This window comes from Giraffa tippelskirchi, chromosome 6 (genome assembly GCF_054371585.1).
Source record: "Giraffa tippelskirchi isolate mGirTip1 chromosome 6, T2T-mGirTip1v1.2.pri, whole genome shotgun sequence".
NCBI classification, from domain to species: domain Eukaryota; kingdom Metazoa; phylum Chordata; class Mammalia; order Artiodactyla; family Giraffidae; genus Giraffa; species Giraffa tippelskirchi.
This window is the reverse complement of record NC_137280.1, coordinates 83,867,586-83,890,744: the sequence shown is the minus strand read 5'-3', so window position 1 is coordinate 83,890,744 and position 23,159 is coordinate 83,867,586. Positions and strand designations below refer to the sequence as shown.

The 23,159-nt window shown below is 52.8% G+C and overlaps 2 protein-coding genes across 12 annotated transcripts in view; both read left to right on the top strand.

The window, feature by feature from the left end:
- KCNN1 (potassium calcium-activated channel subfamily N member 1) overlaps nt 1–12,516 on the top strand; it is a 28,744-nt gene extending 16,228 nt beyond the window's left edge. Inside the window, exons 7-11 of one of the 8 annotated variants that reach the window (XM_081496427.1) lie at nt 3,088–3,198; nt 4,026–4,153; nt 8,340–8,348; nt 8,572–8,641; nt 11,890–12,516. In XM_081496427.1, the coding sequence (XP_081352553.1) occupies nt 3,088–3,198; nt 4,026–4,153; nt 8,340–8,348; nt 8,572–8,641; nt 11,890–12,144 (573 nt within the window). In that variant the 3' untranslated portion in view covers nt 12,145–12,516. Of the gene's footprint in view, nt 1–3,087; nt 3,199–4,025; nt 4,154–8,339; nt 8,349–8,485; nt 8,642–11,886 lie in introns of all 8 variants that reach the window. The other 7 variants (XR_014055624.1, XR_014055623.1, XR_014055621.1 and 4 more) reach the window with 7 other exon arrangements.
- Nucleotides 12,517–13,971: 1,455 nt separating this feature from the next.
- On the top strand, nt 13,972–22,321 carry ARRDC2 (arrestin domain containing 2). Of its 4 annotated transcripts, none has more exons than XM_081496433.1 (8): nt 13,972–14,443; nt 18,259–18,325; nt 18,549–18,696; nt 19,202–19,304; nt 19,393–19,649; nt 20,018–20,180; nt 20,459–20,616; nt 21,167–22,321. In XM_081496433.1, exons 1-8 carry the CDS (start codon nt 14,185–14,187, stop codon nt 21,215–21,217), a joined length of 1,206 nt encoding a protein of 401 aa, XP_081352559.1. In that variant the 5' UTR covers nt 13,972–14,184; the 3' UTR covers nt 21,218–22,321. The 4 variants fall into 4 exon arrangements, with proteins under 4 accessions (XP_081352559.1, XP_081352558.1, XP_081352556.1 ...); XM_081496432.1 differs by having other exon boundaries at nt 21,164–22,321; XM_081496430.1 differs by having other exon boundaries at nt 13,972–18,164.
- The last annotated feature ends 838 nt before the right edge of the window (nt 22,322–23,159 follow it).

The following is a 23,159-nucleotide window of genomic DNA, read 5'->3' as shown; positions in this document are numbered from 1 at the left end:
GAACTCCCCCCTGGAACCACTGCTATGAAGAAAAGTGAGAATGTCAGTCTCTCAGTCATGTCCAACTCTTTGCGGCCCCATGGACTATAGCCTGCCAGGCTCCTCTGTCCATAGAGTTCTCCAGACAAGAATACTGGAGTGGGTAGCCATTCCCTTCTCCAGAGGATCTTCCTGATGCAGGGATCAAACCCACCTCTCCTGCACTGGCAGGCGAGTTCTTGACTACTGAGCCACCAGGGAAGACCTCAAATGAACTTTACAAATAAAAAAACCAAAGTATTCAGATAAGATGACTTATCACCCACAGTGAAACAGAAAAGCCATGTTCTCTCCACTGGGATGAGCCTCCTTCCAGAAAGTTAGTTTGGTATTTAGCCTGCAGCTCACTCCTGGCCCTCGCCTCCAGCAAATGCAGGAGTGTTTATACCCAGGAATATTTCTTGCTTTTCTGTTACCACAGAGCCAGGTATCGCATGAAGCCACACCTTGGGCTTTCAAGCCACTTTCTGTTTCTTATTCTGTTATTGTCTCCTCTTCTGTCCTTGTCCAAGTGTGTCTCCTCCCTGTCACTGTTCCACAGCCCACCCCCTTCCAATATGTTATAAAACACACATTTGCTCATCCTTGAACCTCAAGGAATCCCAGCATGGCCTCCTCTAAACTCAGAGTCTTTTGCTGGATGCAGCATCTGTGCTATTGTCTGGCACATTGGCCATCAGCCCACCTTTTTCCTGGCTGCATATTATTCCACATGGAGGTTCCCAATATGTTCTTTGCCCCAGTTGACAGGGATTTTTGTTTTTAAGTTTTTATTGAAGTACAGTTGATTTACAATGTTGTGCCAATCTCTGCTGATAGCAAATGACCCAGTTATACACATAAAACATTCTTTTTATTAAATATTCTTTCCCATTATGGTTTATCACAGGATACCGAATATAGTCTCCTGTGCTATATTAGTAGGGCCTTGTTGTTTATCCATTCTATATGTAATAGTTTATATCTGCTAATTCCACACTTTCACTCCATCCCTTTCACTTCCCTCTCCCTGCTGACAACCACAAGTTTGTTCTCTATGTCTGTGAGTTTGTTTCTGTTCTGTAGATAGGTTCATTTGTGCCACGTTTTAGATTCCACATATAAATGATACCATATGGTATTTGTCTTTCTGTTTTTTACTCACTTCACTTAGTATGATAATGTCTAGTTTCACCCATGTTGCTGCAAGAGGCATTATTTTATTCTTTTTTATAGCTGAGTAGTATTCCATCGTATATATGTACCACATCCTCTTTATCCATTCATCTGTCAGTGGATATTTAGATCGTTTCCATTTCTTAGCTATTGTGAATAGTGCTACTTTGAATATAGGGGTGCGTGTACCTTTGTGAACTGTAGTTTTGTCTGGGTATATGCCCAGGAGTAGGATTGCTGGATTGTATGGTAATTCCATTTTTCATTTTCTGAGGAACCTCCACACTGTTTTCTGTAGTGACTGAACCAACGTACATTGCTATCAACAGTGTAGGAGGGTTTCCTTTTCTCCACACCCTTTCCAGTATTTGTTATTTGTAGACTTTTTAACGGTGGTCATTCTGACAGATGTGAGGAGGTACCTCATTATAGTTTTGATTTGCATTTCTCTCACAGTTGCTGATGTTGAGCATCTTTTCATTTGCCTATTGGCCATCTGTATGTCTTCTTTGGAGAAGTATCTATTAATGTGTTCTGCTCATTTTTCAACTGGGCTGTTTGTTTTTTGTTGTTGTATGAGCTGTTAGTGTATTTTGGAAATTAAGCCCTCGTCTGTTATATCATTTGCAAATATTTTCTCCCATTCCGTATGTTGTCTCTTCCTTGTGTGTGTGTGTGTGGTTTCCTTTGCTGTGCAAAAGCTTGTAAGTTTGACTAGTTCCCATTTGTTTATTTTTATTTCTATTGCTTTGGGAGACTGACCTAAGAAAACATTGGTACGATTTATGTCAGAGAATGTTTTAGACAGGGCTTTTCTTGAACATAGACTCCTGAGTCCTCCCCAGACCCATATCCTGGCCAGAAATGCATGATGGGATCTCCTCAAGGGGTGACTTTGTGCCCACCCTTCCCCATAAATGTTTGCTTCCATCTGTAAGAAAAACTAGCCACTCCCCTGGTCCCAGGGGCTGGGTTTCGGTCTCTTCCTTCCTTCCATCCTGTATGCAGCACCCACAGCCACCTGCTCCCTGGCCACTCCTGGGCTGATGACAGCTGGATGTCCTGTGTTCCCAGGATCCCAATTCTCAATGGCCAAATGCCCCCTTTCTCTCCCTCCTCCATCACTTTTCACTGTCCCCCCTACTCCTGCCCGGCAGCCTTGCCCTCCTCCTTGGGTCCTCCCTCCTGCCCTTCTGTCTCTCAAGTGGTCACCAAGTGGATAAGCAAGTCCTCTCTGGCCTCCGTCCCTCATTGGGGCACTGGCTGCCATTCAGGACATACTGGGGAGGGTGGTTGCTAAGAGCAGGGAGCCCCATCACAGGGGAGACGACCCCTCCTTTTACTTCCCCACATCCTGGGACCTATACTTTGCCTCTTCTGTCCTGAAAATGCCCCACCATGGTCAGCTGACCTGATCTTCTTTCTCACCACCCTTCTGACCCTACCAGTTAGCCACATTACTGGTCAGCAACATGTCAGCTGGGTCTCTGTCTCCATCATATAGACCCAAAGCCTGGATGGAAATTCTTCCCATCCTCCCACCTCCATGGGCATCAGCCCCAAATGTACATGCAGATCCTGCCTGCTTCTTTTCCTTTTTCTTATCTTTGAGCCTCACTTTTCCCCTCTGCCCAAGATGGATAAGAGTGGTCCTGCCTCCTGGGGTTGTTGGGAATCAAATGAACTAATGTATGGCACAAACTCCCTGGACATTCAGTGGTGTTAAGCAAGGTGGGGTTAGAGTCAGTGAACTCAGATGAGATTTCCAACCCAGCAGGTTTGGAGGGCAAAGGTGAGGGGGGAACCAGGAAGGCTTCCTGGAGGAGGGAGGGTGTCCTACTTGCAACCCATATGAGGTGGATTCTGACATGCCCCCTCACCTTCTTCATGTAGGGGGCTGGCTGCACGGCACTCGTGGTGGCTGTGGTGGCCCGGAAGCTGGAGCTCACCAAGGCAGAGAAACACGTGCACAACTTCATGATGGACACTCAGCTCACCAAGCGGGTAAGGACACCAGCCCCATCACAGCCATTTCACCTCCTGGTCCTCAAGGCTGACTCTCCACACCTTATTTCTGCACGTTTGCCCGCGGGTCACACCATGCTGCCTGTATTCCCAGAGTGCCCTGAGCTGCACCACCAGGTGAACACCTTTGAGCCATGCACAGAGTCGTGGCTATGGCCACAGGTGTCCACTTCTGTGCTCAGTCACAGCGCAGCCATGGGCCACTCAACCAGAGGCAGGGGCTTCATCACCAGGCAGCCAGGTGCGACATAAGCTCTATGACCTCAGCAGGTGAGTCTCTCTGTGCCTGTTTCCTCACATATAAAGTGAGAGAGATACCACCATGTGTAGATTCACCGAGTTAACATTAGCAAGATGTATAGAAAGGGTCTGGCCTGTGGTGAGTGATGTTTGTTAGGCACGCATGCATGCACACACACACAGAGTACAGATGTGGCTGGGTAAACATGGCCCTGCCTTACAGTCCCAGGACCCCAGAGGGACACTTCCATTCCAGTTTCTGGGAGTTTCTGGAAGTTCCCAGAAGTTTCCAGAGCCTTCCATAGTTTTTTGCCTACTCGAGGCTTCCCAGGTGGCTCAGTGGTAAAGAATCCACCTGTCAATGCAGTAGATGTAGGTTTGATCCCTGGGTCGGGAAGATCCCCTGGAGGAGGAAATGGCAACCCACTCCAATATTCTTGCCTGAAAAATCCCATGGACAGAGTAGCCTGGTGGGCTAGAGTCTGTGGGGTCACAAAGAGTCGGACACGACTGAGTAACTGAGCAGCAGCAGCAGCAGCAAGGAATTGTTCTTTCTTTGGCCTCAGGTAAAAAACGCCGCTGCTAACGTTCTCAGGGAGACGTGGCTCATCTACAAACACACCAGGCTGGTGAAAAAGCCAGACCAGGCCCGGGTTCGGAAACACCAGCGTAAGTTCCTCCAAGCCATCCATCAGTAAGTCCAGCACCTTTCCCACTCGCGTTTCTGTGTCCACCTGGCACAGAGGCAGCCCTGGCTCACGGGGAGGAGGCTGCAGACTAGGCCAGACAGCTCATCGTGGCTACATACATCATGACCATTCCCGTTCTGGGTGGTCAGTTGGTTGGGGCCTACAGCTTCTGTGCTGGGCGGGATAGTGGGACCAGCATTTTTCCAGGGCAATCACCTCTGATAAATTATGCAGACCACCCAACATAAGTGGCAGGAAGCATATTTTGTTCTCTGGGATAGCCAAAGTGCCTTTCCCCTTGGACACTAAAGCAATTTCCCCTTTTTGCTTTGGCTTCCAGGAAGCTCAGAATTAAATCTGTGGCCTGATTTGTATGATCATGTGGGGTAATTAGAGATTACTTAATTTTCTCTGTTGTCCCTTTTTCCTGAGAATTATTTAATCAAGTAGTTCTCATGTTGACTGCTCACTGGAGTCACCTAGGGGGTGCTTTTTAAAATCCCATAGGCCATACCAAATGCCAGTTACAGTAGAGTCTGGGATACAGCCTGAGCTCAAGTTTAAGTTCCTCAGGTGAATCCACTGTTCAGCCAGAGTTGGCAGACTTTTTCCGTAAAGGACCAGATATTAATTATTTCAGGTTTTGTGAGCCAAAATGTCTCTGTTGCAACTACTCAACTATGTTGTTGTAGCAGGAAGGCAGCAAGGTGAATGGGCGTAACTATGCTCCAATAAAACTTTGTTTTCTAAAACAAATAGCTGCCCAGAACTTGGCCTATAAACCATAATATACCAATCACTGTCCACAAGAAATACTATGTGAGTAACATACATAGTTTAAAATTTTCTAGTACCCACATTTTAAAAAGGTGAAAAGAAATAAGTGAAATTAATTTTTTAATATATTTATTCAACCTAATATATAAAAATCATTATCACTTACTAATATGTGATTAATATAAAAATCATTAATATTTTAGAAAGTTTTTGATACTAAATCTTTGCAGTCTGGTGGGTATTTTACACTTACAACCTGTTTTTATTCAGACGAGTCACATTTCAGTGTTCACTAGGAGGTATGGGACAGTGAGCAGTCTAGAATTTAAACAGGTCCAAATTCTATGGGATCCAGCACTCAACAATAAATTAGAGTTGAGTCACACAGTACCTGATTTAAAATTTTCAAGCATTTTTAGGCACTTTTCGGAATAAGCCTATGCATTCCCAGCTCTTACATTCTGGAAAACCTCATTCACAATTGGGCTTCCCTAGGAAAATCAGATGGATTCTTGCCCTAAGAACTCCTCAACCACACTCAGGAGCTGATGAATCAGAGAGTGAGGAAAACAATGTTAAGGTCTGAACTAGTACAACAGGAAGGCAATCAAGTCAGCCGTAAGGAACAGGGATGGGAGGCGACACTGCTGACCCCTGTGTGAGCAGCAGAGTCAGGCAGCTTGTTGTGGGGAGACTCCAGGGTATGGTAGTGTGGTCAGCTACTGGGGCACTGCAGGGTAGCAGAGTGTGGCCACAGAAGACCAGGCCATGAGCGAGGAAGCTCAGCTAGCTAGCTTTAATTTTTTAAATGCTGTTTAATCATTTTGCCTCTTTTTAAAGAATAGCTTTATTAAAGTATAATCAACATACAGTCAACTGCAGCTATTTAGAGTGCACAGTTTGATCAGTATTAGCATATGTGTACACCCATGAAACTATCACCACAGTCAAGATAATGAACAGATTCATTGCCCTAGAAGTCTTCTTGAGCCCATATCATCCTTGTCTTTTAACTAGAGACTTTAGTCCATTAACATTTATTGTATTTACTGTACCATCCTTGTTTTTTAGCTAGAGTTTAATCCATTTACATTTATTGTGTTTACTGTTATGACTGAATTAATTTCTCATGATAACAATCTCTACTTCACAAGACTGTGGGGAGGTCTAAATGGAGTGATATGCAAAAATGCCTGGCATAGTTCATGGCACAGAGCAAGTATTCAGTAACACATGGTACCCCCAACCTCTGCTTCCATTATCACCTACGAAGCAAGGAAAGAAACTGGTACCCCACTTACTTGGCATCACTGTGCCCAGGTGTTTGTCCTATTTCCTCACAAGACCCTACAGCCCTCCTTGTTGACCCTTCAAAGGTTGTTTACTGACCACAGGGTCCCAGTCTGGTCTCTGCCACCTAACTGACTATGCTACTTCAAACTTCATTTTCTTATCTGTAAAGTGGAAACAGTGGTGACATCCGTCTTCTCCAGGAATGGAGTGTGGATCAAACACAATTGGGGTAACCAGATGACTTGCCTGCGCCTGCCTACCACATAGTATTTTCTGAAAATGGGAACTGGTATTGTTGTTGATACCCTCAATATGTTCATTTGGTTATTCCACAAGAATTCCCTCAACCAGCTGGTGTGCCAGGCATAGGGGGCACAGACATGTCTCTGCTCTGGACCTTGCTCTAAGGGATATCCCTGAAAGTTCTTTGGGAGAAGTTGGACGGTAGGAATTGAGGACAGTTAGGTCAGTGGAGAAGGCACCTTCTCTGTGAGGTACCTGTGTTCTTTTGCTCTGGGGCAGGGCTATCTCACCTTTAGGTCCCCCTTCACCCTGCCCCCCAAAACAGTGGCCTTATAAGAACAGCTGATGAAATCAAGCACATTGAACTAGGGCCTGAAGGATGGATGGGATTTGGGTAGGAAACCAAGAGGTGTGCATGCATACCAAGGAGTGTGCACAGTTTGGACAAAGGTGGGAGGTGGGAATGAGCACGGTGCCCAGCAGACAAGAGGTACTACCTGCAGGTATGAGGGCGCCATCGCATCTTCTTGAGCTGGAGAGTCCCCACGATGGGAGTGTAGTATGAGCAGCCAGTGAAAAGGAAGAAATGGTCTCAGAGGGGACAGACTTGAGGACACAGCATACAGTGTACACATTTCCTAGGGCTACGTTAACAAAGTACCACAAGCTGGGTGGTTTAAAACAGAATTTGTGATCTCACCACTCTGGAGGCCAGAAGTCCACAGTCAAGGTGTTGGCAGGACCATTCTCCCTCTGAGGACATTAGGGGAACTGTCGTAGGCATCTCTCCTAGCTGTTGGCAGCCCCAGGCGCTCCTTGGCTCGTAGAAGCATTGCTCCGATCCTCCATCTTCATATGTTCTCCCTGTGTCTTCACATCATTCTCCCTTCCTGTGTGTGTGTCCAAATTTCCCCCCTTTTATAAGGATACCAGTATACCAGTTATCTTAACCTGATTAAATCTGTAAAGATTCCATTTCCAAACAGTCACATTGTGAGGTGCTGGAGGTTAGGACTTCAGTATGTCTTTTGTGGGGACACCATTCAACCTGCAACAGAAAGTTTCCAGAGATGCCAAGAATGACTTCCCCAGGGCAGACATGTCCGTGGCTCCGTTTCCTCTCTAGGGCACCCCCAGACTTCCAGTGTTGGAGTTGCCTGTATCTGCCTCTACTTCTCCAGACTGAGAAGTGGGTCCTCCTAGGGGTCTTGACCACACCCAGGATGGGTGGGACACAAGGGTCCTCTCCAAGTGTCTGTCACATGTTGGATGTGCAGGGGTTGAGTTTGGACCAGTGAAGAGGAAAAAAAGAGTCCTGCCTGAAATGGTCTCCCTGGGCTGGCTTAGCTACAGAAGGGGCGGAGAGAAGGAGTGAGGACAAACCCCCACACCTGCATAGGGAGCTGTCCATAGGGCCAAGGTCTCAGAGGCTGAGTGGCAGTGCAGGTTCAAGTCCTGGTAGGAGGCTAGGAGGCACTGGCTTTGCCCCCTCTGAGCCTCGGTTTCCCCCTCAAGAAATGTGTGGGCACAGTTTTCTGGACTAAACACCATCTCCGGGGCCAGGAGCTTGGTACAGGCTGGCATACAGTGCGGCTGCAGGGCTGAAGGCAGCTGCGTTTGCTGGGAGGGCATGCTGGAGAGAGGAAGCAGAGGGAGGAGGCATCCCTGAGGGCTGGTACCACCCCCTCAGAGGCTGGACCTCACCCAAGAGCAAGGGCGGTTGCCCCTCTGCCGTCTAGGGCCCCCAGTCTGGCCCTGGGGTGGCGCACGTGGGGGGTGGCGCACGTGGGGGGTGGGCCGGGTTGGGTACGGGCCACCCAGCTGTGCTGAGGTTAAACTTGCCTTGTGGTTTCTCTCTGCTCCGCCGGGTCCCACCAGAGCGCAGAAGTAAGTCTCTTCCCTGGGGGTTAGTGCATGTGTGCTGAACCATCCCCCAGGCTCTGCTGCCCCCTGCATGCCAGGAGGGGATGGCTGCAAGGGGACCTCCAGCTTGCCTCTCATCCCCTAACTGCATACCCCACAAGGTCACTCTGGGTGGGGTGAGTTGCATGGAAGACCCCTGACCCCACTGCAGCCTCTGCACAACCCCACCTGCCCACCTGTCCCCCAGGCTCCGGAGCGTGAAGATTGAGCAAGGAAAGCTGAATGACCAGACCAATACACTCGCAGACCTGGCCAAGGTGAGGAGAGCAGGGCATGGTGGGGCAGCCCCAGGGGCCAGAAGGGGATGGTTGGGCCTTCAGGGGAGGGTGAGGGATGTTAATTGCTTAGTCATGTCCGACTCTTTTGTGACCCCATGGACTGAGTGTAGCCTGCCAGGCTCCTCTGTCCATGGGATTCTCCAGGCAACAATACTGGAGTGGGTTGCCATTCCCTTCTCCAGGGGATCTTCCCAACCCAGGGATCTAACCTGGGTCTCCTGCATTGCAGGAAGGTTCTTTACCGTCTGAGCCACCAGGGAAGACTGGCAGAGGAGGAGGAGGAGGAGGGGGAGGAGGAGGGGTGTTCAGTAAAGAACCAGGCCCAGCTCCTGCCAGGGAGGGAGGAACAGTGCTGGTGCCCATGGTACAGGCCAGGGATGCAGGGCAGGGAGCAGCCACTGTGGAATATGAACCCTGTCTTCAAGGGTCCACTTTGACCAGAGGCTCCAGTTGTTAGGGAGATGCCAGAAATCTACATCTGTGTGTAAAATCTTTACTTTGGAATGTTGGTGGCTATTTTACACTTTTAATTAATAGCTCTAATAAGAATATGTAATTAGTGGGCTAAATTGGTGAAGTAGTACTTTCATATTTAGAAATGTCAGCTACATACAGCCTCTAAAGTTTAATAGAAAAACAAATTTCTTTTGCTATGAATATAAGTTCAAATTACAGACTTCCCAAGCGGCTCAGTGGTAAAAGAATCCACCTGCCAATGCAGGAGACACAGGTTTAATACCTGGGTCGGGAAGATCCCCCGAAGAAGGAAATGGATACCCACTCTAGCATTCTTGCCTGGAGAATCCCATGGACAGAGGAGCCTGGGGGACTATAGTCCATGCAGTCGCAAAGAGTCAGACATGACTTGGTGACTAAATAAACGAGAGCAGAGCTTGAAAGCTCTCATCACACACAAATTCAAATTATAGCCTCAGGAGAAGGCTTATTTGTATAGCAATTAAATATCTTTCAGGAGATTAAAATTAATTGCCAGAGCTCTGTAAGATCAGTTTGTGTTAGAAATGGATCTGTTTGTTAGTTCTAATGTCAGGTCCCATCCTATTTCTTGCTTTCTATTCATCCATTATAAGATATGTCAACTGACTCAACTTCAGTTGGGCAAGCTCTTAGAATATTTGTCACACCCTTCTCAACTCCCATCTGCCCTTTCACAAATAGTTCACGTGTGAACTTTGCTAATTGGCTCCATCTCCTAATCAATTAATAGATCTGAGCCTAATTTAATATTATCCTTAGAAAATGTGAACTCCTCTTCTATTTTACTAGTCATACTCATCACATTTTGGACTCACTCTCTTCGTCATTAGCAAGAGAATGCAATTTAAGGGAGTTCCCTAGGAGCCTAGTGGTTAGGATTCCAGGCTTTCACTGCTGTAGCTCCAGATTCAATCCCTGGTCAGAGAACTGAGATCACACAAGCCATGCAGTATGGTCAAAATAAAAAAAGAGTGCAATTTAACTTAATACTAACCTACATAAACTTAATTTGGAAGGGAATATTACAGAGGAAAAAACATTCTAGAAGCCTGAAGAAATAATTCAGTTGGTAGTAGAAAGAGCATAATCCTAAGAGCATGCACAAGTCCTTGGCCAACTAATGTGATGCTAATGAGATACCAGCTCCAAATACATATTAAATGTCTTTGAAAAACTCAGGTATATTATAGTCTGGATTATCCATTGTCATACTTATTTCATGAGTATAGATGATTAAAATGTGAATTGCTAAAAGTTATTTAAACCTGTAATTACAGCAGTATGCTCCTCTCAAAATACATTTAAGGAAGGCTTCTTTGAAGTAAGTCTTTCACTGAATTGGATGATATGGTTTCTAATTTTTTTTAAAAAAATTTAACGAGGTTAAAATGTTTTCCAATATTAAATTTTAATGCTTTCCAAGGTTGCTGATTTAATTTGTATCTTTCCAACGAAAACAAAATATATGTTCTAATAAAAACTTAAACCTCAGAGAGGGCCAAAAAGAACCATCCAGCGGCTGTTTGTTCAGTTGCTAAGTCGTGTCCAATTCTTTGTGACTCCACAGACTGCAGCCTGCCAGCCTCCTCTGTCCACAGAATTCTCCAGGCAAGAATACCTGAATGGGTTGCCATTTCCTTCTCCAATCCAAGGGCTGGATGCCTCCAGATGTTACTCCCTGGCCTTGGGGATTATGTGGTCCCTTGAGGCAGGCTGGGATGAGAGTCTGTGGCCCTAGGAGGGCCGCAGAGGCATTTGTTCACCCTGGGATGGGATTTGCTTACCAGTAACAGGAAAGGGTGGAAGGCCCGGCCCAGGTAAAGATTCCGGGCTGAGAGGCTGTGGGTACAATGCGGTAAGAAGGAGCGGTGGTGTGGATGACCAGTCTCCCTCCCACAGAGCGAGAGCATGGCGAGGGAGGGTGCGGTGACACAAACCTGAGGCCCAGAATGGGTGGTGAGCTGCGGATCGCCTCCGGAGGGCGGGTGGATGAGGGGGCAGGAGGGTCTAGTCTGCAGGGAGCTGGGCTGAGAATGGAACCATCGTCTAGCGCCACCTGGTGGCTACAGTGACATCTGCACCGAGGGCTGTCCGTGTGTGTCCCGCCTCCCCCTACAACTCCCCGGCTCATCTATCTGGACACCCCTGCTTGCTGGGTTGTGAGAAGCAGTCGAGGTGGCAGGGACACCCCACCACCTGCTGTAACAGTGACTGTTGTGGCAGTCGTGTCCCCTGGTCTGTGATGGAGTCAGATCCTTGGGGCGGTCACCTCTTCCCCAAGACCCCCCTCCCCTCCCCAGCTTAATGTGGGAAGCCGGGAACAGTTCACAACCTAGCCTCCTCCCCCTCGACCGTGTTCCCAACCTGGAGCAACGTCAGTCCAGAATCACCCAAGACCACCCTCTCATTTTATGCACCACGTGGCTAGTTCATCCCCTCAGGGCAACTCTGGTCATACCCACTGGGCCCCAGGACCCCCCTTGACCTTCCCCTGGACTGCTGGCCCCTAGTCTGGCATCCAAGACCTGTGTCTCGCCGCACCTGTCTCCCACCGCTCCCTGGGGTCCACCCGAGAGACCTTCGGCTGGGCCGGTAGTGCCCTTTAGCTGTCCCTCACTTAGGTCCAATCAGTGGGTCACCACCCAACCGGGGCTGCCTGCTGTCTCTGTGTCCATCCCTCCCCTCTCTCACCTGGTTTCTCCTCTCTCTCTTGCCTCTCTGTCCAGCAGACCCAGAATGTCATGTACGACCTCATGTCGGAGCTGCACGCCCAGCATGAGGAGCTTGAGGCCCGCCTGGCTGCCCTCGAAAGTCGCCTGGATGCGTTGGGCACCTCCCTGCAGGCCCTGCCTGGCCTCGTCGCCCAAGCCATACACCCACCCCCACCGCCCCTGCCTCCCTGGCCTGGCTCCGGCCCCCTTGACCAGGTGGCTCGGAGTCCCCCACACTGGTGGCCACCCGTGGCCCCTTCAGACTGCGGGTGACAGCCCTGCCTGCCACCGGACCCCTCAATTTTGGCCATCGTGTGGCCGCCACTTCCACGCCATCCAAGAAGCCCTGTACAGTGGCGCCTCTTGGAGTTCAAGGAGCCGAAGCTGAGTTGGGCTGAGTGGACTGGGGCCCAAACCACTGCACCCCACCCAGACTGTTCGGGCAGAGAGTAGGGCCAGACGGCAGGCGAGGGCAGGTCTGCTTTCTCGCTGATTGGAGCTGGGGGAGCTTGGAGCTTCCTCTGGTCCCCTGATTTCCTGCGGTACACCCCTCCCCTGCCCTCGGCTCTCTCCAGGCCCCGGGTGGGTGTGGAGCAGCCAGGAGAGGGGTCCTTGCCAGTTCCAAATAAAGCAGGAACCCACCCACTTGCTGCCTGTTGTGTGTGGCGGGTGGACACTCGTATCACAACATGGGAAGTGGACACCAGGGCCCTGGGGATTCCAGGCCGGATGTGGGGGTCAAGGTGAGCCCATCCCATCCTAGCCTAGTGGTCTCCCGGGCCTGAACTCCACACCTGCCTGAGGACATCTGCCCCTGGTACCGATAGAGGGACCCTGCAGAGAGCAGGGCCCAGCTGTGGCCTGCAAGGGAAAGTGGCTAGTCAGGACCTCCCTCGAGCTCACTTTGCCAGAGCACCCTGTAAGGGCCAGGCTCCAGCGGAACCGTAGGTCATGGTCCAGAGGGGGAAGTGACATGAGTGAGGAGGGCCATTCAGTTTTTGATGAATATGGATTGAGCATCTGCTGTATACAGCCGATATAATGACGACTTTTCACCAGAACCTGATCAGGGTAGGATGGGGAGACTCAGAGAAGTGAAACCACCTGCCTGGGGCTACAGAGTGAAGAGGGATGAGCCAGGATTTAAACTCAGGGGTCCATAGGCCAAGGGGAAAAATGGACTCAGTGGAGGTCACTCAATGGGGAGGGGACTGCTGTGATCCTGGGCTTAGAGAGGCCTCTCTGGGGCAGAACGGAGGGGAAGGTCTCAGACAAGTAGAATCAGAAAGGTCCTTCCAGGCCTTGGGCTCAGAGTGCTGGAGTCAGGTGGGGAGGCAGGCTCTTGGCAGATCCTGGGCCCTGGGTGGAGAGGGAGGCTACTCTGGATCCAGCTGAGAGCCCAGGCTCTGGCAGCCTCTGATAAGGCCATGGGCCACCTGCCTGGGGGCGATAGGTGGGACACAAGAACAAGAAGGGTCCGGGGAGGTGTCGGTGGGCTGAAGTCAGACATAGGTTCGAGTCTTGAGTCAGTCACCGCTGGGTGCCTCTGGGCAGCGGCTGCCCCTCTGGGGGGCCTCAGTTTCCTCTTCTGTAAGATCAGGTGCTGCCAACAGGGCACAGTGCTCACCCTTGGGGACACCCAGCTGATGGAAGAGGCACAACAGTGAACACACAGCAGTCACAAACATAGCGGCCAGGGCCACAAAGAATTAAGTCCCGAGCATGTCTCCGAGGAGGTGACATTTGGGCATGGAGACCTGGAGAAGGGCGTTCCTAGCAGCAACCGCCGGTGCAAAGGCCAAGAAGCGAGACCCGAGCTTGGTGTGTTTGGGGAACAACCAGATGATGGCAGGAAGGCCGGGGAGGAGGCTGGGGCCGCGCCGGGTCCAAAGGTGCCGGGTAGGGGACAAATGAGTCCACTAGACAGATCCCGGGTGGTTGCCTCCGCTCCGCCGCCAGCCACATCCGCCCCCGCCCGCCTCTGACTCAACAGCGCCTACCCTGCAAAAACAGGACCCGCCCCGCCCTGGGGGGTAGCAAAGTCAAACGCGCGGACACGCGGGCGGCACGTCCCCGGAGGCCCGAGCGCGTCACGAGGGCGGACACGGAGGACCAGGAAGTCAGCCAACTACGTGCCGGCCCGGGGCCGGCGGCGTCCACACAAGATCGCAGAAGCAGGAGAAAGCTCGGGAGGGGTGTCCGGCGCGGCGAAGACCAGCACTGAGACCAGAGAGGTCGGCAGACGCTGCCCAGCAGCGCGCCGGGCGGAGCCGCGCGGGTACATCATCCCCGCCGTGCGCCCTGGCCCCCGCCATGCGCCCGGGGGGCGTGCGCAGCTTCGCGCTGGAGCTGGCGCGGGGCCCGGGCGACGCGTACCGCGGCGGGGAGCGCCTGTGCGGCCGGGTGCTGCTGGAGGTGGCGGCGCCGCTGCGGGTGCTAGCGCTCGAGGTGGCGGCGCGCGGCGGGGCGGTCACGCACTGGCTCGAGAGCCGAAGCGTGGGTGTCAACGCCGTGTCCAGCGACTACGCGGCCGCCGAGACGTACCTGCGACGGCGGCAGTTGCTGCTCCGAGGTGAGCCGCTCATCTCCCCCACCCTCGAGCCAGAATCCCCGCCACCGACCCCTCTTCTCAGGTCTGGGCTCCCCTTTCCAAGGCCAGCCCTTTCCCTTTAGAGGCCGTGTGGGCGGGCAACCCTTCTCCAGAGGGGAACTCTCTTACCGGGACACGAGGACTCCCTTGACCTAGAGGATATGCGGTGGAGACATTCCCCAGCCCCCCACTCCCCGCCACATAGGGAGTCTGGGGAGGTTACCAATCGCTTGCCCTCTCTATACAGCAGTGAGGAATCAAAGGAATCAAATCCGCAGGACAAAGTTTTGGGTGAAGTGGAAAAGTATAGTTTTACTGCTTTGCCAGGCAAAGGGAAACACAGCTGGCTTCTGCCTTGAAAAACGATGTCTCCACCCCAGAAAACTAGATGAGGGGTTTTATAACAGTGGTTCAACATTGGAGGTCTTTGATAACATTAAGGTGTGAGCAGGGCTTGCACGCCCTTAATCTCATCTCAGGTGGTCAGTCTTCTAATCTTTGTGAGCGTCTCTGTTCCCTGTAATCTTGTCTCAGGTGGTTTCTTGGCTTCTCCCTTGATTAGCAATTCAAACCCACCCTATGAAACTCAGGAAAGTTTATGGGGGCTGGAGTCAAGAAATGGGGTCAGAAAGGCCTCTGTGCCTGGGAGCCCCACAGGACCCCCTTGGTTTCACAGGATCCCTTAGTGGAGCTAGGAGATCCTCCTCTCTAAACTCCAGGATGTCTAGTTAGCCCCAGGCCTGGGGGCTCTGATTCCCAAAGGCGGCCCATGTCTCACCCCCGGCCAGTGCCCCTTACCAGTGTTTACATGAAGGGTTGTTTGCTCGATTGGGGATTTTGGTGCTGTTTGCAGGTAAGGGGGTGGGAATGCATCCCAGGCAGGGAGAAGACTTGGGGTAGGGTCAGATCAGGTTAGGAGTCTTGGACATGTCCCTGCTTGCTCTGAACCTCGGTCCTCCTCCCTTAGGCCATACAGCCAGTTGAGAGCAGAAGTAGGGGAGGGCAGGGACAGAAAGAGTAAGTCTGTGCTCTAGCACCTGCTGTGTGGCTGAAGAGGATGTTGGCCTCTCTGGGCTGCCCTGGCTACTTCAGGGAAGCCAGACCTCACCCATCTTGCAAATTCTACCCATCTGCAAGATGGGTAGAAACAGGAAGCTGCTCAAATCTGGCTCTCTGCCCACAGCACACTTATTTCCGGCCTTGCACACACTAGATGCTTTGCCTACAGGCTTACTACTTTGTCCAAACAGCCGCCAGGTGTGGGAGGCTCTCGCCTGACGGGCTGTGGAAACCAAAGCATAGCCGGCATGGAATGAGGCAAGAAGGGGCCCTGTAGACACTTCCCTTTCCTTGAGACTCAGGGAAATTGGAGCTGGTCTCACCCTACAGCCCTCCTGCTCCCACTCACTGGTAACTTTCTTAAGATACTGGAGGAGTGAAGCAGAGTTGCTGTGTGGCTTCTGGTGAGTCCCTGCTCCTCTCTGGGTCTCTGGGGGAACCTATCTGTGAAATGGACTGAGGACACTGGCGGTCCAGTGGTTCAAACTCTTGAGTTTCCATTGCAGGGGTCGTGGGTTCGATACCTGGTACCTGGTCATGAAACTAAGATCCCACAAGTCTTATGTGACCAAAAAGAAAGTATGAGCCATCCCATCCCCCCAAGGTCACTCTATTCCCTGCCTCCTCCTGGGCCTGTGTCCCCCTGTCTTCTTTCTAGGCTTCACTTGGCCCTGGGAGAAGGTCCTGGTGCCTTATTTCAGCCCCAGAGCCCACCAGCAGGCTGATCACCGAGTGGACAGCCTCTACCCATCTCTGCCGGTTTGCCCTGACCTCTATCACTGGTTGTGTCCAGTTATGGCCGCCTCCCACTGGGGGTGTCTTGGCCTCAGCTGGGGTTCCAGCCAGGCTGAGCCAGACTCAGAAGGGATGGCCAAGGTAGGGGGTTTTAGGACTTCCTAAAGGAAATCAGCCCTTCATATTCATTGGAAGGACTGATGCTGAAGCTCCGATACTTTGGCCCTTTGATGGGAAAAGCCAACTCATTGGAAAAGACCCTGATGCTGGGAAAGGTTGAGGGCAGGAGGAGGAGGGAGGCAACAGAGGATGAGATGATTGCATGACAAGAGTCTGAGCAAACTCTGGGAAATAGTGAAGGACAGGGAAGCCTGGTGTCCTGCAGTTCATGGGGTCGCAAAAAGTTGGATACGACTTACAGACTGAACAAGGTAGAGGGTGGGTTCAAGCAGCAATGTATGATGCTGCCACCAGAGGGCGCAGGCGCTTCGCATATCGCGTACAGGCGGCTTCCGACTTGGAAACCCTACTTAAGGTTCTTCTCTGTGGAAACTGAGGTCCAGAGAGTGGTTACCGTCCCAAAGGCACACCGCAGCCATGAACCCGGGGATTCCATGAGTTTCCCTGGCACTTAGCTCTGTCTGTGAGGGGACGAGCTGGGTCAAAAGAGCAAACAGAAGTTTGCGGAGGCGAGGAGGGTGGGGAATGGGGGTGGAGAGGGCAGGTGCTGAAAGTTTGGAAAGGAACGTCGGGGCAAAAGCGCTGAGGCGCCGCGGAGTGTTGCAGTGTGTCAGGGGCGGTGGATGAGTCGGGAGAGAGGCTCTGGGAGGGTCGAGTAGGGCTACACCGCGATTCATGCACAACTCTCTGAGGTCGGGCCTGATTTTCTTCTGACTCTACAAACGTGGAAACTCGGGCTCCGAGATGTCATTAAACCAGGTCACCCAGCTGAGCGGGTTTCAAATCATAGATGGGGACAGCAGGCGCCCAGTGTTGGGAGGCCCCAACCACTTCTTCCTCCCTCCCCCATTGCACGGGGTGGGGGTGGGGGGTGGGGTGAGCGGGCCGATGAGCCGAGCTGAGGCCCGAGGTAGCTAGTCCTAGACTCTCAGGGACCTGGCCGTTCCCTCCAGCTCGGCTGGACGTGCATCGAGTCACGTCTGCAAGTGGCGGCCAGTAGATGATTAAGCCAACGGCAGAATGCTCTTGCTAGGTGACCTCAGGCCTGGGTCCTGCCTCCAGGCCTCGGTTTTTCCTGTTCACCCCTGGAGTCTGAGAGATACTTGTTCTGTGCCGCGATGCTTGTCTCATCCCAGGGTCCAAGAGGGTAGCAGGGGTAGAATGCCTCCAGCCGCAAGCCCGGGCTTATGTTATTTTGCTCCACGCCTGGGCAAGATCACGCCTCTTGCCGCACCATTGGCGTATTCCGTTCCGGGGGCGGGACCTGCGTCTCGCCCCGCCCCTCCCGCCGTATAAATGCGGCGCCGGCGCAGGCAGTGAGGAGTCTTTGGCCCGACCTTCGAGCGCGCCTGCGCGCGCCTGGTGGGCTCGCGTCCTGAGGCTGCAGCCGTCGAGCCTCCTAGCCGCGGGTTCGAAGCCAGGGGCCGCGGGCCGCGAGTTCGTATCCCCGCGGCGATGCTGTTCGACAAGGTGAAGGCATTGGTGGTGCTACTGGATGGTGCTAGCGCGGGCTCTGAGCCCGTGTTCAGCGGCGGCCAGGCGGTGGCCGGCCGAGTGCTTCTGGAGCTAGCGGGCCCGGCGCGAGTGAGCTCCCTGAGGCTGCGCGCGCGGGGTCGCGCCCATGTGCACTGGACCGAGTCGCGCAGCGCGGGCTCGAGCACGGCGTACACGCAGAGCTACAGCGAGCGCGTGGAGGTTGTGAGCCACCGTGCCACGCTACTCGCGCCAGGTACCAGCTGGGGGAACCTCTGCACTGCGCTTGCTGTGTGCTCCGGGAGCCCCTTCGCAGCCACTGAGCCTCCCCCTCTTACTCCTACCTGCAGGCACTGGAGAGACCACAACGCTGCCTCCTGGGCGTCATGAATTCCCATTCAGCTTCCAGCTGCCACCGTAAGTCGAGTGGGGTGCAGGATTGTGGGGGAGCCTCTAAGTGTCCCTAAGTCTGCAGCCCCTTTCAGGTTTGGGACTCCACTGCTCGGTATCTGGGGGCCACTGAGACCCAAGATTGTCTCCCTGGGAGGCCCCCCAGAGTGTCTCCTGTCTCTCACCCCCCAAAGCCTTTGGGGATCCCCCACCTGCGTGTCTCTGGGTCTTACCTTCCGTCCACCCCCAGGACGCTAGTGACTTCCTTTGAAGGCAAACACGGCAGTGTCAGATACTGCATCAAAGCCACCCTGCACCGGCCCTGGGTCCCTGCCCGTCGGACAAGGAAGGTGTTCACTGTTATTGAGCCTGTGGACATCAACACACCCGCTCTGCTGGTGAGTGGCTGCCCTTGGTGGGTTGGGGGCGCCGCAGGCAGGGCCCTGGCTACATAGTGATTGGCTCCTCATTCCTTCCTTCGCAAAGTGGGGGTCACAGCTGAGCCCTGGCAGGGAGGGAGGCAGGCATGGGAATGGCAGTGGAGCTAGGTGCAAGAACCAGCTGCACCAGTTTGCTTTGTGGCTCTGTGTGAGTGTCTCACCCTCTCTGAGCCTCCCACGCGTCCCTTGTCTGTGAAAGGGGGCACAATCAGAGCTTACAATAATAATGGCTTACTGAGCACTCTTTAACACACTAAGTGCCTGGCTTGTTCACTTGTTTTTAGCTTAATGAGATGGGTCACATTCCTGGATCCATTTTGCAAACAGACTGTTAGAAACCAGGATGCTAAGCCCTGCCCCAAATCTTCCTTCAGCTGAGGGTGATTTAGAAGCTCCACAGGGTCTGTGATTGGTACAGTGGGACCCGTTTCACATCCTTTTCTTCCCCCCCACCCCTGACCAGGCCCCTCAAGCCGGAGCTCGGGAAAAGATTGCCCGATCCTGGTACAGTAACCGTGGCCTTGTCTCCCTCTCAGCCAAGATCGACCGCAAGGGCTACACACCAGGTAACAGGTGGGAGGGCCTGGATTGGGAAGAAGGCCAGTGTCAGGGTTGCAGGTGGAGAAACTGAGGCCCTGCGGTTCCACCTAACAGGTGAAGTGATCCCTGTCTTCGCTGAGATTGACAACGGCTGCACGCGCCCCGTGCTGCCTCGGGCAGCTGTGGTCCAGACCCAGACCTTCATGGCGCGAGGTGCCCGCAAACAGAAACGAGCCGTGGTGGCTAGTCTCTCGGGGGAGCCTGTGGGCCCCGGGCGGCGGGCACTGTGGCAGGGCCGGGCTCTGCAGATCCCTCCTGTGGGTCCTTCTATCTTGCACTGTCGTGTGCTCCACGTGGACTATGCCCTCAAGGTAGAGTATCCTCAAAGGCTGGGGTGGTTGCATTTGCTGTGTCCCTGATGCTGGGAAAGATTGAGGGCAGGAGGAAAAGAGAGAGACAGAGAATGAGATGGTTGGATGACATCACTGACTCAATGGACATGAGTGTGTGCAGACTCAGGGAGATGGTGAAGGACTGGGAAGCCTGGCGTGCTGCAGTCTAGGGGGTCACAGAGTTGGACACAACTTAGTAGTTACTGAACAGCAACAACAACCAGCCCAGAGTCCCCCTCCCTCCTTGAGGCTAGAGCTGGGACCACTGGGCCTCCTCCTGTAAGAAGGAGCATGTGGCCAAGGCTGCCCTAGTGGCTGGTCTTCTTTATCGTGATGCTTCCCTCCAGGTCTGCGTGGACATCCCGGGCTCATCCAAGCTGCTCTTGGAGCTCCCACTGGTCATCGGCACCATCCCCCTGCACCCTTTCGGCAGCCGCTCATCCAGCGTGGGCAGCCGTGCCAGCTTCCTGATGGACTGGGGGCTTGGGGTCCTGCCAGAGCGGCCTGAAGGTGAACTCTCCATCCTGCTGTGGATGGGCATGGGTGGGAGAGCGGCGAGGGCCTGGCTTACTCTCTTCCCCTCCAGCCTTGCTCGCTGCCCCCATCTCTAGAAGTGCTCCGGAACAATCATGTTGGCAACCTGAGTCCCCCTCAAGAATCCCAACCCAAGGGCACACAGCCCAGTAGCCCCAGAACTGGCACAAGCCAGCTCCACCTGGCCATTGCCTCCGATTCTGGGGCTCCCCTCCTTGTCTACCAGCCTCACCCACCCTGTCTCTCAATTCCAGCCCCTCCCGAGTACTCCGAGGTGGTGCCCGACGAGGAGGTGGCAGCCCTGGAGCAGAGCCTCTTGCCCCTACTGCAGGACCCTGACATGAGCATGCAAGGCCCCTTCTTTGCCTACATCCAGGAGTTCCGCTACCGCCCACCACCCCTGTACTCCGAGGTAAGCTTGAGGGTTCAAGAAGCCCCTGTGCCTCTCCAAGGCCCTGGGAGCCAAGAGGAGGGGAAGGAACCACAGGTGAATCTTCGTTAATGATAGAACTCCTAGGGACTTCCCTGGTGGTCCAGGGAAGAATCCACCTTCCAAGACAAGGGACCAGGGTTCGATCCCTGGTTGGGCAAGTAGGATCCCACGTACTGTGAGGCGGTCAAGCCCATGCGCCCCAACTACTGAGTCCTCAAGCCTCAACTTGAGAGCCCGAGTGCTGCAAACTACAGAGCCCACACGCTCTGAAGCCTGCACCATCACAACTAGAGAGAAGCCTGTCTGCAGCAATTAAGACCTGATGCAGTCAAAACTAAATTTCCTCTTTTTTAAAGAGATAGAGCATCTTCTACATCCTGTTCAGGGTCTGAACCCACTTTGCATCTCAATCTGTTCCTAAGTGTTGCTCCCTAACCTAGTGTGGGAATGGAAATCAGGAGGATGGGGTGGGGGTGTTTCTGAGCCTCCAGGACCTCCTAAGACTTGATGGGATCATTTCTGGCAGGAGGATCCAAACCCACCCTCAGAGGCCAGGAGGCCCCGCTGCATGACCTGCTGAGTGTCAAGTGGAAACTTCAAAGGATAAGGTGTTTACATGTGCTTCCAGCCACCGTCGACATGAGTAAGGAGTGGCTAGATGAAGAACAGACTGGGCTGACTACATTGAAGTTGGAGAAACTGAGTCTCAGAACAAAACAGGGCCATTCCAACATCACACAGAGGAAGAGCCAGTCTGGAGTCTTGACATATCTGGACTGGTCCTCATAAGGTACCAGATACCAACAGTAGGATCTGAGAAACCATTCAACCTGTCTATGTCGGCCTGTGTTCCCTCAGAAGCCTCCAGTCTGGGAGCAACAGAACCAGAAATACTTCCAGACCCACAGGACCAGAGGAAAGGACCCAGAGCTGGGAGAGTCCAAAGAGTGAGCAGAGAAGGCTTCCTGGGGAAAGGGCATTTTAGCTAAGGCTTTGGTGTATGAATAAGAGCTTGGTAGGCAGGCAAGCAAGAGGAAAAGTCGAAGAAGGTCAGAGCTGACTGATGTTTGAAGACCGTCCCTTCATCTTTGGAGTGGGGCTCAGAGAGCAAGTGCCTCAGTCGAGGCCATACTGCAAGGTCCAGGAGGCGAGAGGGCCCAGGAATGAGGCATTCAGGAAAGCAGGTCATCAGGGCTGTGTGGGGCTGAAGGGTGGCAGGTCCAGCTACTCCAGCCTTAAAACCTTTGAAAACCAGAGACTCCTGTCCCAGGCTGGAGTGCCTGAGCCCCTCCACACGCTCCAGGACATAAGCACTGCCTGGGTACTGCATGGCCTGAGAAACATAGGTTCAAAGTAGCACAGACAAGACCGGCTACATAACTTGCAGAATGAAGACGTGGGGCCACTTGTTCAAGAATTAAGAATTTCAAGACAGGGACAGCAGAGCATTAAACCAGGCTGTGGGGACAGAGGTCAGCCTTGGGTGACAGAGTAGGGCCACAGTATGCTTCTGAATACCCCCTGTGTCCCAGAGGGACAAAATATGATGGGGCAGCTGGACAAGCCTCCAAGTGCAGAGACCCGGCCGAGGCAGGGCCCCCGCCTGGGACTCCACATTTCTGATAAGCCTTAAATTGTTCTCTTTTGTACATTTTTTTTAAAATAAAAATCACAGAGGAAGAGATTGGGCTTAGTGGTTTATTGCCCCCAGGTGCTGAGGAAGTTGGGTGGCCTTGATCACCATCTTGGGTCTGGATCTCAGATGAAATTCCAGGCTGAGGAGGGTTGAGGGGCCCATTGACCAGAAGGTGAAGGTGAGGCTCGAGGACACAGAGGGAGACACCACATCTCTCCCCTTAGTGTAGTTGCAAGGCTGGGAGCAGAGCTGGTGGAGGCCTCATCTATCTTCACAGAATGGAGGTGAGCAGGTGGGAGGGAGGCCAGAAGCAGGAGGATCCTGCCTGTCTGTGGAGTCTGGGCTGTTTTTGCTTTTGTTGTCATTGTTTAGTCACTCAGTCTTGTCTGACTCTTTGCAACCCCATGGACTGTAGCCCGTCAGGCTCCTCTCTCTGTCCATGGGATTTTCCAGGCAAGAATACTGGAGTGGGTTGCCATTTCCTTCTCCAGGGGATCTTCCTGACCCAGGGATCGAACCCACTTTTATTGAGATTCAATTCATTTGCCATTTGTAAGTGTGTCTAGCATTTAGGACCTTTCCAATATTGTGCCACCATCACCTGTAATTCCCAATTATGCTCATCAGCCCCAAAGGAGACCCTGTCCCCACAAGCCGTCACTCCCCATTCCCCCAAAGGAGACCCTGTCCCCACGAGCCGTCACTCCCCATTCCCCCAAAGGAGACCCTGTCCTCACGAGCTGTCACTCCCCATTACTCCTCCCTTAGCCCCAGGCAACCACTCATCTGCTTTCTTGGGTCTCTGAATTTGCCTGTTCTGGACATTTCATGTAGATGAGCTCATTTGTCTGGCTTCTTTCACTCAGCCTGAAGTTCAGCCACTTTT

What these genes read in the sequence shown, in the direction of transcription:
- ARRDC2 (XM_081496429.1), top strand. Translation starts at nt 17,891, where the DNA reads ATGCTGTTCGACAAGGTGAAGGCATTGGTGGTGCTACTGGATGGTGCT. An exon ending in TGCCACGCTACTCGCGCCAG is followed by an intron (nt 18,165 to 18,258) that starts GTACCAGCTGGG and finishes TCCTACCTGCAG; the next exon opens with GCACTGGAGAGACCACAACG. An exon ending in TCAACACACCCGCTCTGCTG is followed by an intron (nt 18,697 to 19,201) that starts GTGAGTGGCTGC and finishes ACCCCTGACCAG; the next exon opens with GCCCCTCAAGCCGGAGCTCG.